This window comes from Mauremys reevesii, linkage group 1 (genome assembly GCF_016161935.1).
Source record: "Mauremys reevesii isolate NIE-2019 linkage group 1, ASM1616193v1, whole genome shotgun sequence".
Classification (NCBI taxonomy): Eukaryota; Metazoa; Chordata; order Testudines; family Geoemydidae; genus Mauremys; species Mauremys reevesii.
This window is the reverse complement of record NC_052623.1, coordinates 227,147,632-227,164,938: the sequence shown is the minus strand read 5'-3', so window position 1 is coordinate 227,164,938 and position 17,307 is coordinate 227,147,632. Positions and strand designations below refer to the sequence as shown.

Here is a 17,307-nt window from a genome sequence, read left to right as displayed (position 1 = left end):
GGGATCTGCAGTGAGCATCTGAGAACAGGAATATGTGCTAAATTCGATTTCATCAATATGTGAAAAGTGCATTTTGTATTCACATGCTTAGGGTTCATTCAAGAGAGAAAACACTGTTGCAAGTTTATTGTTTCTAAGGTGCTGAAATACTGCAACGATGGGTGTGATAGAAGAACCTAGGCAGATAGTTAAAGCAATTATGACTTACAATAACAATTGGGGTTTCCTTAAAATGAAGTGAGAATTAAGATTTATCAATATTTTATGAGCACTGCTATGATTTTTGTACTCATCCTATTTTCTAGTTTTCTTCAGAGCTGAATAAATTATTAGCATAAACAAACAATTAGTAACACAATGAAATAATAAATAAAAGAAATACAAATAAACCAATACATAATTTTGTCTATACACAATTACATTATTACAGATAAAGCTGAATGATGATATAAACTGCTGCAGAGATAGGCGCATTATAAGCAATTAAAATAAGCTATATATATACTTACATAGTAGTAAAAGCCATTGTTTAATATTACATTGAGATTTACATTATAAAACTTTGTTTCCACTTGCTCATAACTTTATGAAAAATGATCCATTTAGCTTACATTTTTTATGCATTACCTCAGCCCTGGGTAAATTGTCTTGTTTGTGAAATGTCAGCAAAAATCTATCCCTGACTCCTGAGCAGACAGAAATAATTTGTAACATTTTTCCCCTCAGCTTTGATGAGATAGGATCTTGGAGTATTTAGGGATTTGGGGATTGGTCCTGCTTTGAGCAGGGGGTTGGACTAGATGATCTCCTGAGGTCCCTTCCAACCCTAATAATCTATGATTCTATGATTTATCCTGTTTCATTTATCCACTATTTCTAACCAACTGTTTTAGCTCCAGAGTTTGTCTGGTAAGGGCCTAGTAGAATTTCTTTTGTCATGAAACATTTTACATGAATCTTTCTGTTTTATATAACACAGTATCCTTTTCAGAATTTGGCCAATAAGGCTCTCGTTTCGGGAAAATGATGGTATATTTATGTGAATTTGATTTTCTAATAACAACTGGTGGACTATTTATCACTGTTTAAACAGCTCAGGAAGGCTGGAATGGCTCATTCTGCCTCAGGATACTTTTGACACTCTGGACTTCTCTCTCTGCATTGCCATTCCCTTGAGGGTAATATGGACTAGAGGTAGCATTCTTGAATTTTGCAGATGAAAAATGATTGGAAATTAACTGATTATAGATTACATAGAGACCAAACAAACACTTTCATCTATAACTATCTTGCCGAATGTAGTTCACATGAGTAATATCTCTATGAAACATGAAAAATAGTTAATAACCACTAAATATGATTGGCCATTATAGTCAATGGCCATGATCTGCCATGATCCATCAGGCAGAGGAGTTAAAATGTTCTTTGTGCTGGGAGCCTGTTGTCACTGCCGTTGCAAGATATTACTTTGTTTTTAATGGCTATAGTTATTTCTAGGTACCAGATGGCTTGTGTGCTTGTTCTCAACATATGCTTAATCCCATGTGAGCTTCAAATATCTAGATCACTCCCTCACCTTTCAGTATTTCTGGGAAGACTGTGAATTTATTCTCGGTTCAGAGGCTCTTGGTTTGTCGGTGCGGTGATGCTCAATTCATTAAGTAATGCAAAAAAGTCTGAGCTTCAGCCCCCATTAGTAGTATGTTTGGCCACTCTGTTTAAGATACTGCATTATTGTTACAAGCTCTCTCTTTGCATTGGTGAGGTAAGTAGTGAAGGCATAATTTACTTTTATTTCAGTGTTGCTGTCAACACAAATCCTTATCATTTTATTTGTTTTCAAAAACAGGAACAATAAGGTCATGCCACTCATGCTTCATGAATCTGCACAATAATTCCATTACTCTCCCTCATTCAAACTCCACTTGCACTTTTGGCAGCAGTGAAACAGACAATCTCACCTGGGCTTTGCAGTAGGTATCAGGCCATGCTTTATAGGATATCCCTTAATGAGACCAGTATCTCCTAGCACATCAATATTTATCTGGTTTACATGTTTGATTAATTCTCATCTTTGTGGACTTTGGCCCAACATACTAACAACCTTGTCACTGTAGACCCCAAACATATAGAAACTAGATGGCATGCCACTTAATTCTGTGATTCTGTATGCAGCAAACTGTCTGTTGCATTTGACCACAATCTGTCCAGAAATTCCAAAGTAGCTTTGGTGGGCTGCAGCTGGTGTGTGGCAGCATTGTGTCATAAATCAATGAAATGAAAAATAAAATCCTATTTGAATCAAGTCGACCTCTGATGTGCTACATCTTTGCCTTCCTCACACACAATATTAAGCAAGTTTCTAGAAGTTTCTAATAACCTCATTATCGAGGTATGTTGAAAGAAGGACAGGAGATACTGGATGTGGTTTAATTAGGCTGCAATTTTATTCTTAACTGTCTGGAAGTGTACAGTGCAGGTAATTAATCATTTCAATATATACCCAGGAGACTTCTGTCAGCCTTCGCCCTTACCCATCCTGCTCCCCAGCCAACCTGCTGGGTGGGAGGGACTATGAAGGACTGGGGTTGGCTCCTTGCTGTATCAGTCATAAAAGCCTTGAGCCTCTCCTGTTTCCACTCCTCTAAAGAATACCTCCTTTAAATCTTTTACCAGTCCATTTTATCTGATCACTGTGTCCCTTCCCTACAGAGTACCTGTACTGGACATCCCCTCTACATTGACATAATGAGCTGCAACATCATAGTCTAATTCCTGTTTCATGTTCACCCCAACTAAGCCCCTCTCCCCTGAAACGTATTGAATTAGCAGTTAATACCAGTAAGGTACACTGTATTAAAAATACAATTGTGTATTGAGTGTTTTCAGGGCCAGATTAATGCATAGGCTAATAAGGCTATAGCCTTAGGCCCTCCTATTTTTAGGCCCTACTGCAGGCTCTCCGTTCCGTATTGAAGTAACAGCTGAGTGATGGTAGCAAGACCAGCGGCATTTTCTTGTCTCATTAGATATTGCTTTGTACAAATTAATCCATCAAGATTGTGAATTCAATTTATGGTGGTTATGATTTTGTCTTTGTGGACAAAGTAAGTGTTTGTGGGCCCAAGCAATATTGAACTTTGTACACAGAAGGCCTACACTGGACTATAGAAACCATGTCGAAGAAAGGAGGATAGCAGAAATTGAAGGAGGCCAAAGAAAGACGGCAAAGACCAGATGTAGTGCTGAAAGGTACTCCTTTCATCCTAACGTTTTTTCCTTCTACTGAGTCTGGTGGTGAGGAAGTCCAGGCGAATACCAGCCCAAGTGAACCTGCTGCTCCTGCACCTGATGAAAAGGAGCAGCCTCCTGTGACATCTCTAGCTGCAGTCTCACCCCACTCCTCTGAAGACTTTCCCAGTGATAGTAATACAAAAATATCCTTCTCCAGTGATCCAGGCAAGTGGGACATGACTTCTCAAGATCTCATTGCATATTGGACTGAGAAGGGCCCACAGAAATGCCAGATTCTAGATGCTGACTTTTCATTGACAAAGCAAGAGTACACCAATCAGAATCGTTATCTGACCAAATCAATGTTTGAATATGTGAAGCCTAACAAACAGATTGGCAAGCAAAAATGGCTCATCTATTAGCCTTCTAAGAAGAAAGTGTACCATTTTTATTGTCATCGGTTTTCCGGTAGCAAAAAGTGGGGAATGTTCTGTGAAGGCTTCAATAATTGGAAGAATACTGCATACGTTACCAATCATGCAATGAGTAAGCAGCATCATTGTCAGTTAGCAGGTACCATGCCCGAAAGAAAATTAGTGGCAGAATTGATACTCAAATGGAAAACCAGTTTTTGGAAGCTTGTGCTTATTGGAAGACCGTTCTCAGATGCGTACCTGAAACCACAGTTTTTCTTGCTGAGCATGGGTCTGCCATTCCATGGCTCAGATATGACTGTTGGATCAAAACACAATGGCAATTATCTTGGCGTTCTAGAGCTGGTCGCTAAGTTTGACCCTTTCTTAGCTCAGCACATCAATGAACACGCAAATCATGGAAAAGGCCATACATCATATCAAAGACTATTTGTGATTAATTCATTCCACTGCTGGCAAAGAAGACTCTATCAGCCATTGTAGATGAGATCAAAGATGTGGGATATTTTTTAGTGTCCGTTGACTCAACACCCGAGGTGTCACATGTAGATCAGCTGACTGTCATCTTTGAGATTTGTCAGGATGGTGATGGTTTGCTTCCTTACCTGTGGACAGTGGCACACTTAAAAAGCTGAGGTTTTGCTTTCTGCAGCTTCCTCCCTTGTCCACCACCTGTTTTTTTCCACTGCCACTACAAAGCAAAAAGACAACAAATAATCTTAATATTGTTCCAATCAGGAAAGAGATAAAAATCCCCAACTTTAAGTGAATTTGGACAAGGAGGATCAAAAATCAATAGTAGTCTCTCTTCCTCTCTTTTTTTTTTTTACAAGACCCCCTGCCCCAGTCTATTACTTCCATCTATTCTTATCTCTGTGTGTCTACTTTATGTGTGACATACCCATCTCTCTGATATCCAAGCTCCTCTATTTTATCTGTAGGCACCCATTACTAGAGGGGTGCGCCACTCTGAGCAAGCAGGGGTTACATATCCAATTTCACTTTCACAGTTTTTGTGCTTGTGGCCCAGGAATCCAGTGCTGTGCTGCCAAAACTCCTCAGAATAGAAAGCCCGAGAAAGCTCCAAAAAATCAGAGGTTGGACAGTTTTATGTTTTCCTTCTTGAACAAATGAGGTAACTTACAAGGGCATCTCTTGCTTTTTCAGTTTTGGTATCTATCTTAAATCTGGAAAAAATTGTTCATTCTGGTCGTGTTACAGCACTAATTTAATTGAACGACAGTGGAGAGTAGCAATCAGACATTTCTTTCAAAAATATGTTCTAACACTAGGCAAGCTATTTGTCCTCCTTTTCTAAGGTTTGTTCCCTGACTAGTACTGAAACAAAACTGGATGTTGTTTTGTCTGGCATTGGACAAGAGATGCCATTTTGAAGAGCTTGCCTCCCCACCCCATCACTGTGGCCTCCAGGGGAAAAAAATTAGGCTGTGAAATAGTTTTCCAAAGAAAATGTTGGAAGCTCTATTTTTTTGGCACATAGATTAGCCAAAGCTCTAGATCAGTGGTCCCCAACGTGGTGCCCGTGGGCACCATGGCACCCACCGGGGCATTTATGTGCACCCGCCTAGTGCCCAGCACGGTAGAGAAGCCCTGTGCCCGCGCCTGCCGGGGACAGAGAACTCCGGGGCTGCAGGCTGCGGACGCCGGTGTTCTCGGTCCCTGGCAGGCATGGGGCCCACCTAGTGCCCATCAGGGGAGAGGAGCCAGGGCCCCAGGCCTGCTGGGGACAGAGTACTCCAGGGCTGCAGGTGCCGGTGTTCTCTGTCCTCGTGGCTTCTCTCTTCTCTCCTGATTCATATATTATGTAATATTAAATATGATGTTTTTCTTATTATTTAATGTACAAATACAAAATAAGCCTTGAAAAATTATTGGCGCCCGCCACACTTTTCTGAAAACATGAATGTGCTACTGGCTGCAAAAAGGTTGGGGACCACTGGTGTAAGATGTAGAAACATATTGAAAGGAAATAGAAAACATCAGCCTGGCTAGATGGTTTGTTAGAACATTTAGATCCAAAAATAGGTGTTTAGGACCAAAGTCTGATATCCTAACTCATCCTTAATAGCACTTTGCTCCATAAATAATTTCATTGACTTTGTTGGCGCTATTCATGGAGTCAGATAGTATTCAACATAAGTAAGGGTATCAGAATCTGGTCCGTGGCAAAGGAGGGTTTCCCTGACTTCCTCCTTACAAATAAATTGCTGAAGAACATTGATAGCAACATATTACTAAAAATCTCCAGCCCATGCATCTTCACTCAATTTTCTTTAATGCAATTTTGTTCCCTAAAGGAAAAATTCTTTTTAATCATTCCAAGAGTGGATACTTACTAGCCAGCACACTATTCATCTTATTTTTCATCCAAAAAAGAACAAAATTATACTCTTATATTATATTCCAGTGAATTTATATGAGAATAGATACTGCTTGCAATATTTCAGTGAATTGAGTAGCTTCATTACAGAACATTTTTTTTCAGGATGGTCAGAATAGTTTTCCCATAAGCACAGGCATAATATAAAATGTGTTTAGTTGTGTGGTCCCACTGATTAATTTTCTTTGTCATCACTTGATAGGAAGAAAATTGCTTCCAAGCCTGAAAAACTAAGAATAGGCAGATCTAGCGTCCTCCCTGTCATCATTAAATCAGGGAAAAAACAACAATTAACACAGGCAAAGGTAAGAGCACTTGATTTTCAGTCCTTTTCAGATCTCAGGGAGGTAGGTGTAACTTCCTGTTAAATCAGAATATGATGGTACTTTCCTGTGCCAGAAGTAGGAATCAATGGGCAGCTAAAACCAAGAGCCAGACTGAATGCAGAGTTGGAGGACACAAGAAGCTTTGTTAGTCTTCTGTGCACCTCCCACACAAGGGCCAGTCATAATCACAGACCCTGCGCTTGATGGAATTCAGGGATTTCTCAGTCCACATGTCCTGGGGTACACATTCCTCTAAATAAAGACAAGACGGGCCATGGTCCCTCCCATTCCAATCCACAGAACAGGCCATGTGCGTCAGTGGAGCAGGCAGTACTATTTTAGCCTGCTTAATCCCCCTCTGTGTTGGCCACTCAGACCTGAATGCACAAAAGGAGTTAGGCACCTAAGTCTCAATTTTTGGACTGCTGCAATGCTCAAAAATCCAGCTGAACCCTGTAGGTGCCTAAGCTCACTTATCACCTAAATATTGCAGAATAAAAGTTGCCTACGTGCAGGGGCGACAGAGTCTTCCTAAAAGAGGGGCGGGGAGGAATTAGGCACCACGCTCTTCGTGGCCCCATACCTGTCCCTCCTCTTCCCTATGAGGCTCCACCCCCCCCCCCCAACCAAGTTGGAGGTGGGCCGGGGAGCCTGGGCCCCTACACCTGCTGGGAGAGGCGGGGGCAAGAGCTTCCCCCAGCCTGTGTCCCTACCCCCACCCTCCCAGCATCTCTTACCCTGACCCAGCTCTGGCTTCTGGCCTGGCCTGGGGGCGGGGCTGCAGCCAGGCCCTGGTAAGAGCCACCCAGGCAGCTGTGGGGAGCCACAGACCCTCCATCTGCCCTGGGTAGGGGGTGGGGACACAGGCCAGGATCTGTTCTCAGACCCTCTCACCCCGGGCAGGTGAAGGCTCCCCACAGCTTCCCAGGCTCCCATGGCTGCTCTTACCCAGGCCCGGCTCCAGCTTCCGGCCCCCAAGGCCCCGCCATAGGCGCCAACTCCATGGGTGCTCTGTTTCACATGGCTGGGAGGGAGGGGGGAGGAGGGGGATCGCAGCATGCTCAGGGATGAAGCGGGGCCAGAGCGGGGATTTGGGGAAGGGGTCCAATAGGGGCAGGGAGGGGGCGGAGCTGGGGCAGGGACTTTGGGGAAAGGGTTGGAATGGGGGCAGAGCAGGTGTGGGGAAAGGGTGGAGTCAGGGTCGGGGCCGCGGGGGCGCGAGCAGCCACCGGCGCCGGGGAAAGTTGGTGCCTATGGGCCCCACCCCCAAGTCAGGCCAGAAGCCGGCGCTCAAAAGTGGGAGGGCCACGGCTGCTTAACACCCCCTCCCCCATTCCGGTGCCCCTGCCTAGGTGCCAATGTTACTGCCTCTGTGTGTGTGCACTGCCGCCTCCCTCTATGCATCCACATGCCTAGCTCCGCCTCCAAGAGTGATTCACAAACCAGGCGAAGATAAGCGGTTAGCTGCCCAAGTCATGTGATGTGATGTGCAGGTCCCAATCTGGTAAGCGTGCTCAGTGGGCGCCTACCAGATTGCCCTCCCTCCCCCGGTGAGTTCACACAATAACAGCTGGGGGAAGCGAGGGAACAGCACAAGCCCAGACATCTGTACTGCAATTAAACAGCCCCACAGCCTGATCACCCTGCAAGCCTGAGTCATTTGGCACAGGCCAGCCACAGGTTTTCAACTGCAGTGTAGACATACCCTTCGATGAGTGCTCTAATTACTGAGTTACGGGATAGTCCAATGTGGGGCTGGCTCAGTCTCTCTTCTTGAAACTACTGTACTCTGGATAAGTAATGAGAGAGTCATTGGACTGGATCCTGGGTGTTCCACTTCCTGGGCAAGTGCCCTAACCACTGGGCTAAAGAGTCATTCTCATGCACATACGCAGGTGCTCTCTCTCTCTCTCTCTCTCTCACTCCCTCTCTCGTCCCCCAACCGACTCTTTAGCAGTGTAGGTGCCTAGTGCAAGAGAGGGTTTGCAGCTGAGATAGGCACCACCCTGCCACCCAGCGGTAGGAGCTCATCTCTGAGATAGGGGCAAGGTTTAGCATGTACCCCTATTGTAGGCATTTCCCTACCTATCCTGCTGGCTTTTGTTAACTGCATTCTAAGGCACCTACCTCTCCCTGTTCATTGTATAGGAGCTTAGGTGCCTAACTCAGGATTTGTGAAGTTAGGTGTTGTGAGGCGGCACATCACCATGCATAACTCCTTTTGTGCATTCAGGCCTCAGCGCTTCCCTCCTGCTCTGTGCCACCGGAGGACCCCACCTCTGCAGGATGTGCTTTACAGAACCAGGTACAGCAGCTGTACTACCATAATCTAGTGACAGTGCAACACAAAGGGGCAGGGTCACTTGGAGATATCTGGCCCACTGTGTTGAAGATCACACGGTGCACATTGATATGTCTATAATGCAGGACAATGGTTATACTTTGAATTGGGGTTAGCAGGCCAGTTAATACTCAAACAAAAAGGGGGATTTGGGGATTAATAGTAATGCAAAAGCAATTGAGGCCTATTCCTGTTCCCACTGAGCCCAGTTTTGCCATTGGTGTCAATTAGAGCAGAAGCAGGGCATCCGTGAAGCAGTCACTTGTCTTGTGACATTTTTTCTTAGCTTTGTAATACTGAAAACCTAGACCTAGAAATGCTGTGGTTGCATTGACTAGTGATTGTGGATCTATAGTAAACTGCCAATATTCGCATAAAAGAAGGACTGTGTTATTAACAGGTTTTGTAGTTATTACATGTATGTTTTCCTTTGGGTTGGATTAGCCACTAATCATTTCAAGCAATGCATAGAGTTTCATTCTGCTCTTTACTTAGTAATTCACTGCTTGCCTGTCTTTCTGTGCTTCAAGTACTGCTGCCTTTTTTGTCCAGTACTTATCTGAAACTGTGGAGCCTTGTGTTTATCAGCAGTACACTGCATGTATTAACTCTGTAACCTCTGTTCTGAAGCCCACGTTTCCAGCTTCCATTTCCATGATCAGGATCCATCAAGGCATTGTCTTTTGCTGGTGACAATGAGATTCTCTGTATGACTCATTTATTCTGATACAGTGCAGTGTTTTTCATAAATCATGGGTGCGTGGCAGAGTTCACGTTTTCTTACTCTCTCACCATGCTTACAGCATATCCCTGCCATCCTCCCATGCTACATGTCAGTGTAATATTCTGTGAACAAAACTGTACAGTGAAAATTTAAAGGTGGTCCCAGCTCCCTATCCCCATCTTCTCTCTATGATACTTATATGGTCCCCATCACCATAGTATCTGAGCACCTCACAATCTTGAATGTATTTATCCTCACAACATCCCCGTGAGGGAGGGAAGTGCTATCAGCCCCATTTTGCAGATGGAAAATTGAGGCACAAAAAAGCAAAGTGACATGCCCAAGGTCATCTTGAGTTTCACTGTCAAAGGAGCCTTGGGGAGAACATCCACAATCTCTCTAAAACGGGTTCTCAAACTGGGGGTTGGGACCCCTCAGGGGGTCACAAGGTTATTATGGGGGGGGATCACGAGCTGTCAGCCTCCACCCCAAACCCTGCTTTGCCTCCAGCATTTATAATGGTGTTCAATATATTAAAAAGTGTTTTTAATTTATGGGGGCGGGGAATCACATTCAGAGGCTTGCTATGTGAAAGGGGTCACCAGTACAAAAGTTTGAGAACCAGTGCTCTAAAAGATGCTATTTGTTTTCTTTCCTTGTGGAAACAAAAGTAAGATATTTTTTAACGCCACCACCCACAAATAGTCATCTTTTTCCTTTTGGAACTGATTTCCTAGCCTAGTGATGAATAGAAAAAAAAATCTCTGACAATAAATTAGAGTTGTCAATCTACATGGTCACTTACACATTTTTAACGTATTGTGATGGCTGTTAGCCAGGCTATGGTGCACATTTTACTGCTATTGATTATTACTGTAATGTATTTTGCCTAAGGCTCTGTGGAAGGGTTCAATGAATTTCCTTGGGCAAGCTGGGGAAAATGGTAATGTGGTGATGAAACTGGGGAGAGTGAGCGGATGAAAGATTTGCAGAGGTGAGAGTGGAACACCAGAGAGCGCTGAAATTCCAAATGAAATCTTATCTGTGTTAACAATCGATTACAATTGCATCTGACAGGTTCAATACCCTATTACTTCTGCTGGTGTCTAGGCCACTGAAACTATGTAGAATTTAATGGAGCAGATTGCATGGCTCTCTTGCTCTTCTTTGAACTTTCTTGAGTGATCAGGGAACATCTGTTCTTACTGGTAGTCACCTTTCGCCCCATAATAACATATTGTTGAACTCCATTCTCTGAGTTCCCAGTGGACTCTATGATAGCAATCCTCAGGTGACTTGGTTGTCTCTTGTCACTGTTGGTGTTTATGATTTTCACTTTCATCAGTTTTGTCCAAATTCTGCTTGTTCATACACAGTGAAATTGATTGTGGCTTGTCACTGCAGTTGCCGTCAGGGTCCCGGTATTGGCCTTGGTCCAAATGTCTGATCAATCAGTCGTACCCATGGCTAGCAGGAGGAATCAGTGGTCCAACAGAACAGAAGAGAATGCTCGAAATAAGATGTGCACTTTGGCTACCTGCATAGCTATTAATGCTGGAATGGGGCTTGCTGATTATACAGCCAGCATTAGCCTGTACGGAAGGTACTGAACATGGCACACAGAGTGTAAAGGCTAGAACTGTGCCTGCTATATAGTTTGTTGTATTTTGAGATTACCATTTCCAAGCAAATATGTGAGTTAGAACTGGCAGAATTAACTTGGCTAGCACAAGCTGGATTTCACAGCCACACTGGGGAGAAAAGCCTGTATTTACTTTCCTCCACCTACAATTATAAAAGATTCAACAATATTTCAATATACAGTTAATATTGGGTACATAAGGGTCGGTTTTTGGATGTTACAGACAAATTTCAAAAATGATTGAGCCAAAGGCAACCACAGTTTAAAAGTCATAAAAATGAAGTAGTAAAGAGGAAACAAAATTCTTGGATAAGAATTGTGCACATCCTGTTATATTTGTTATATTTGTTACCTCTTTTCTCTTGCCCTAACCTGCTTGTTTGTCCAGCTGGTATTTCTTGTCTTTTAGGCTGTAAGCTTTTTGGGGCAGGGCCTGAAATTGACTACATGTTTGTACAGCATCTAGCTGATTGAGACCTTCTAGGCACTACCATAACTGTTAAATAATAGTTATGTTAATAAAACATAATAGAGACTCTTTCTGCAACCTGCAGTTTGACACCCACTTCAAACCCACCTCCAGACCCATGAGGGTGACTCGCCCTCATCCTGAGGCTCTCAATCTCTCCATCCTCTCCTCAGTCCTGAGAGGAGGGGTGGAACAGGAGGTTTATGCCACTTCTGTGATAAGGTGGGTGGTAGGGGAGCCCAAGCTCTCCCACTCAACTCTCTGTTTTGCACTAATTACTAACTCCATAAAAGCAACAAAGAATCCTGTGGCACCTTATAGACTAACAGACGTTTTGCAGCATGAGCTTTCGTGGGTGAATACCCACTTCTTCACTTGCATCCGAAGAAGTGGGTATTCACCCACGAAAGCTCATGCTGCAAAACGTCTGTTAGTCTATAAGGTGCCACAGGATTCTTTGTTGCTTTTACAGATCCAGACTAACACGGCTACCCCTCTGATACTAACTCCATGAACTTCACTGAAGTTATGATATACACTGGTGCGAGATAAGAATTAGGCCCATATGCTCTACTGAAATGAGTGTATTTTGAGGAAAGTGTGTGTGTGTATCTCTCCTCTGAGGCCTACTCACATTTCTCCTTTTTAATACCTTTATTTTTGACCCATCCTTCCAGCCAAAGAGGTTTGAAAGTCATCTCCCTGCAGAGCTCTTCAATGCCACTCCTGGATTAGTTGGAGAGAGTGTCATTAAGGTAATGGCAGGTGCTCAAGAAACCCTGGGTTTATATGAACGATTATGCAAAGGCAGAGCCAACGGGTCACACTTCCCTGGCCGGCCAGTGGGCTGCGGAACACCAGGGATGGAGGGACCTATCCTTGTGTACACTCCTTCTTTCATTCTAAACCTGTCCGCACCTTGCAGATACAGTCAAGCCTTCCATCCATTAAACCACTGGGTGGCAGTGAGAGGTGTGCCTGGTACCCAAATTCAGACCTATATCATCAGTAAGCCGACATACCTGGCATACCTTTGAATGACTTCTGTGTACATTTCTGATTTTGTCTGTGCACTTCCCTCTGCCAGAAGATAATTTCTGATCAGATTTCCTACAGCTTAAATGTAGTATTATTTCTTGTTGTTCTAACGACATTATTACCTTGTGCACTGTCACTGAATTTATCTCACTCATGGCATCCCTTCACGCAGGAAAAGGAAGCAAGTGCTGTTGTTCACAATATGAAACAAGACTGTGAAAAAACCAGTACCAACTTGGGTCAGATTAATTCCTGTGCATATGGTAAGCAATGAAATTATAACCATCTTTCCTAATATTTAAATGAGAAAATAGCCTCACTAAAATTGCTTATCCATATAAAAATTCATGAGAGAATCTTATTACTATATTTCCCTCAAGTCATAAAAAAAACCATTTATAAAAGATCTGTTTCTGTAGAAATAGCAACACTAGAGCATAACTTCTAACACAAACCTCCCTCCCCAGAAGGGAAGAGATTTTTCATTTGGAGCTAAATGAAGCAAAATTTACATATGTACTCTTTTATTTAAATTAATATAAATTTCTTACATGATTGAGGCTTTGCAGCATCAAACTATTGATTAAAAACATTTTCTTTCTTTCTTTCTTTCTTTCTTTCTTTCTTAACACTTATTTACAGAGCCCTGCGTGGACATAAAATTTGTATCTGCATCTGATACATAATCTGCAAACATGGTCCATGGATATCTGAGGATATAAAGTGGATATCCACAGATTTGCAGGGCTCTACTTATTTAGCTCCCTCTTGGCCAAATCCTGCTTGCCTTAATGTGAGAAGTCCCACTGGTTTCAATCAAGTGCCTAACACCTTTCCGTGCTGATATAAACTCTTTGGAGATGCTGAGATATAAATTTGGTAAAGCAAAACTTTTCCTTGTGCTAATTCAAAATGGTCTTAGACCCTTCCTCCTCAAAAGCAAAGTTAATTTATTTAATATTTTTTATTAGTTATCATTAGTCAATGAAATATATATGTGCATATGCAACATACTGTAAACTGAGACTGCACTAATGCCTTAATTTAGCACAGCACACAAACACTTGCATAACTTTAAGCACGAGTAATCCTATTGGGATTATTCACATGCTTAAGGTTAAGCAGGTGCTTAAGTGCTTTGCTCCCACTGAGATGTTGCCTCTTAATGGATTTTGTGCCTGATATATATTCATTCAAGTCACATTTGAGTACTCAGTTTGATAACAGCACTTGCAACACAGACTATGGTCTAAGGCCTGGACTGCGCTTAAAAATTACATTGATTTAGCTATCTTGCTCAGGGCTTGATACATTTTGCACCCTTAGTGTGGTAGTTAGGTCAACCTAACTCTCATTGTAGATGCACCTAGGCCAATGGAAAAATTCTTCCACTGACCTAGCTACTGCATCTCGGAGAGATGGATTAGCCACATTGATGAGAAAACTCCTTCCATTGCTGTAGGAAGTGTCTAAACTATGGTGCTACAGCAGCACATACCCTAAGACCCATTGACTTTCAGTGAGACTTAAGCTCCTAAAGACCAGATTTTAAAAGGTATTTGGGTACCTAAAGTTGCAGACAGACCCCTAGAGGAATTTTCAAATGTGTCTAGGTATCTAACTTCATTTTGGGAATCAAGGCACGTTTGAAAATCCCATTAGGCGCCTAGATACTGAAATAACTTTAAAATTTGGCCCTAAGGCCCAGGTCCTCAAAGGTATTTAGATCCACTTGAAATCAGTGGAAATTAGGAGCCTAAATATCTTCAAGGTTTTGGGTCTATGTGCTTATGTCACTTTTGAAAATCGGATTTAGGCTCCTAAATGATTAAAAAACAAACTACAAATGTCTTAAATATATTTACCAAAAAAAAAATTAGGAAGCTGCCATCTTGACAATTTGACACTGTCATTTGAGACAAAGGCATTGCAGATCAAAATCTGCATGAATGGGAGCCTTTCAGAATTTCTACAAGCTAAGTTGTATTGCTTTGGAAAATGGCTAAATGAATGGGGGTTAAAATGGTCTTTTTTTGGATAATAGCTTTTGCCTTGTAACAACCTTGAAAGTCTTATGTATTTCATGCATTAAGATGGGAACCGTATTCTCTAAAACCTATTCAACGCCATTATTTAGCTCAGTGGTCCCCAAACTGTGGGCGTGACCCCTAAAGGGGCGGGGAAGAACATTTGGGGTGGGGCGTGGCAGAGCCCAGACCAGCCACCACAGGAGGCATGGAGGGAGCACCACCCAGCCCTGCTCTGCCCCCAGCTCCACTCTGGCTCCACCCCAACTGCGGCCCTCAGCCCTGACTATGGCTCCGCTCCCGGTTCTGGCCTCAGCCGCCAGCTCCTGTTCCCAGCCACGGCCCCTGGCTCCCAGTCGCAGCCTGGCCCCGCTCCTGGCCCAGGCCTCGGCTCCAGCTGCATCTGCGGCATCAGCTTTGGCCTGTACCACAGCCCCACTTCTGGCCCTGGCTCCCGACCCCTGGCTCCCAACCACGGGGGCACGGGCAGATTATATTAGGGGTCGGGAGGGCATGACGTAAAACATTTGGGGACCACTGGTCTACTCTAGAGCTTCTATTAGGAAATATAAATACAATAGATAGACCCCATATTCTTGATATTTTCCATACCAAAAAGCTAAAGGAAAAGATATATTACTATTTTTTAAAGAATGTGTTTGTACCTCGTAAAGCTACAGAAAAGGGCTCACTCAAAGCAGATGTAATGGTACTGCATGCCTCAAGGAAGTGGTAATCAGGTATGGATCCTCTTAGCTGTAGGTAACTGGTTTAAAATTGCCCCAGATATGTAATAATTCAAAGTTGTTTCCTACTGATGGCTGTTTTGTGGCCAATGAATGTGTGACATGAATTAGTGGTCTCAGTTCAGTTCCTATAGGACAGCTGGCCTGACTGGTGGCAATCTCAGAAGTGAGCATAAGAAATGAAGCTATGGAGACTGATGTATCCTCTCATCCTTATAAGTGGTTCTTTCCAATCAGGACTAAAACACACTTCCCTACCAATGTAAATGATCTGATCAGTGTAAATGAGATTAGAAACTTTTTACTTCTGCTACCTGTTCTGTAGCTTAGCTCTTCACATGCTTTGTCGATAACAAAAATAAAATGTAAGTTTCAAAACAATACAATGTCCTACTTAAAAGTGACTGATTGCTGTGCTGAATGTGCTGTCCTTCAGTTTTATGTCTCCATTAATGCAGTTTGCTGTAGCCTTCCTTGTCAATTTTGAGCCAATGTCAATTTACCAAGAGTTTCCACATAGCTCTTCATCCTCTTTTGTGTGGGTGGTGGGAGGGGGAGAAAAGACAGCCAGGATTAATTGTCTGTTCTCTTGCTTCTATCATTGAGTTTTTCTCTCAATTCATAGCTGTCAAGGCTTATAGGAACAAAAATTAATCTTTTTTATTTTCTTATATTTCTTTGCAAAGTCCATTTTGTGTGAAGTTCTACTTTTTCCCCATTTCAAATGCCTCGATATATTTTTAATTTTAAGAAAAAAAACTAATCAGTAGGTCTCACCATAGTGTGGGAGAACCTAACAAAAATTATCACCACAATACAAAGGCCCACATGCAGTCATTTACTTCTTTCTTCCCCTGAGGCAGCCTAGTGAATCTTCTTCTTTAGTTGGTAAAACATGTTTTATGCTTTGTTGTGCAAGTGGTGAGATTTGTGGTATTTCTAATCTCTGCAAGTGAATTCCATAGTGAGCCAGTTACTGAGAAAATTCTATCCCTTGCTTTCTTAAGTTTTCCTCTCAAGGTAAGCAGTTTCATAGTGACTGGGGAATATAACTCTCTGTGGAAAAGTGTACTTTACTGTAAACATGTTCTTCTAGACACAGAAGAGTTAGGAACATAGAATTTGCCATATCAGATTACTAATCTATCTGCTCTGCTTTCTACCCTTGGCAGTGGTTAATAAATTACACTTCCAAGGAAAGTGACCAATTCCCCCCATGACACGCTTGGCAAATTGTGCAGTCCTGGAAGTGTGGGAGCTTCCCTTTGCTTAACTTTTAGCTTATATTGCCACAAAATTTGGTCACAAAATTATCCAGCTCTTTAAAACCAAGTCAAAGTATTTGACTATGTCACCATACTGTCACTTGGTGATTTCCAAGGCAGGAAAAAAAGGAAATGAGGGAGAAGTCAAATTACTTTTTTATTTTTACATCTGTGGGTGCAGCCTAACCTCCATCATACATTTCCATTGCATGGCTCATTTTTGTGATTTTTTTTCTTTGCATGGTCAGAAAGAAACCTTGATGGGCACTTACTGGAACGTCACTGTAATTGGGTCTACAAACCCCATATTGAACATAGAGGGGGGAGGAGAGTCTGTCCTGTTTACAAGCAAGCAGCTTGATCAAACCTCCATGTAGGTAGAGCTGCCAAGCATGGATAGAGGTTATAAAGGCAAGAATACAGAGAGGTAAAGGGAGTCAGAAGGGCCTGGGACAGCAGGGTGGCTACAGCCGAGCACTGGGCTGCCTCCAAGAAAACAGTCAGGAGACTGAAAGAGACTGCAAGCCCAAAAAGTGAAGGACTGACAGGCTTAATTGAAGGTGGGGGTCCAGGAACTGACCTGACTGAGAGCAAACTAAGGATGGTCTGTCAGGAGAAGCTGAGGCTCCTCAAGAGACCACTCCAAGAGGCAGAGACAGT

The 17,307-nt window shown here is 42.8% G+C and overlaps 1 protein-coding gene across 19 annotated transcripts in view; it reads left to right on the top strand.

Annotated features, from left to right (window-relative positions):
* DYRK4 (dual specificity tyrosine phosphorylation regulated kinase 4) overlaps positions 1–17,307 on the top strand; it is an 81,989-nt gene that overhangs the window by 1,021 nt on the left and 63,661 nt on the right. For 5 of the 19 annotated variants that reach the window (XM_039505783.1, XM_039505640.1, XM_039505729.1 and 2 more), the window contains 4 exons: positions 6,272–6,374; positions 8,629–8,700; positions 12,249–12,326; positions 12,782–12,872. In XM_039505783.1, the coding sequence (XP_039361717.1) occupies positions 6,272–6,374; positions 8,629–8,700; positions 12,249–12,326; positions 12,782–12,872 (344 nt within the window). Of the gene's footprint in view, positions 1–1,868; positions 1,974–6,271; positions 6,375–8,628; positions 8,701–12,248; positions 12,327–12,781; positions 12,873–17,307 lie in introns of those variants that run through there. The other 14 variants (XM_039506666.1, XM_039506483.1, XM_039506576.1 and 11 more) reach the window with 7 other exon arrangements.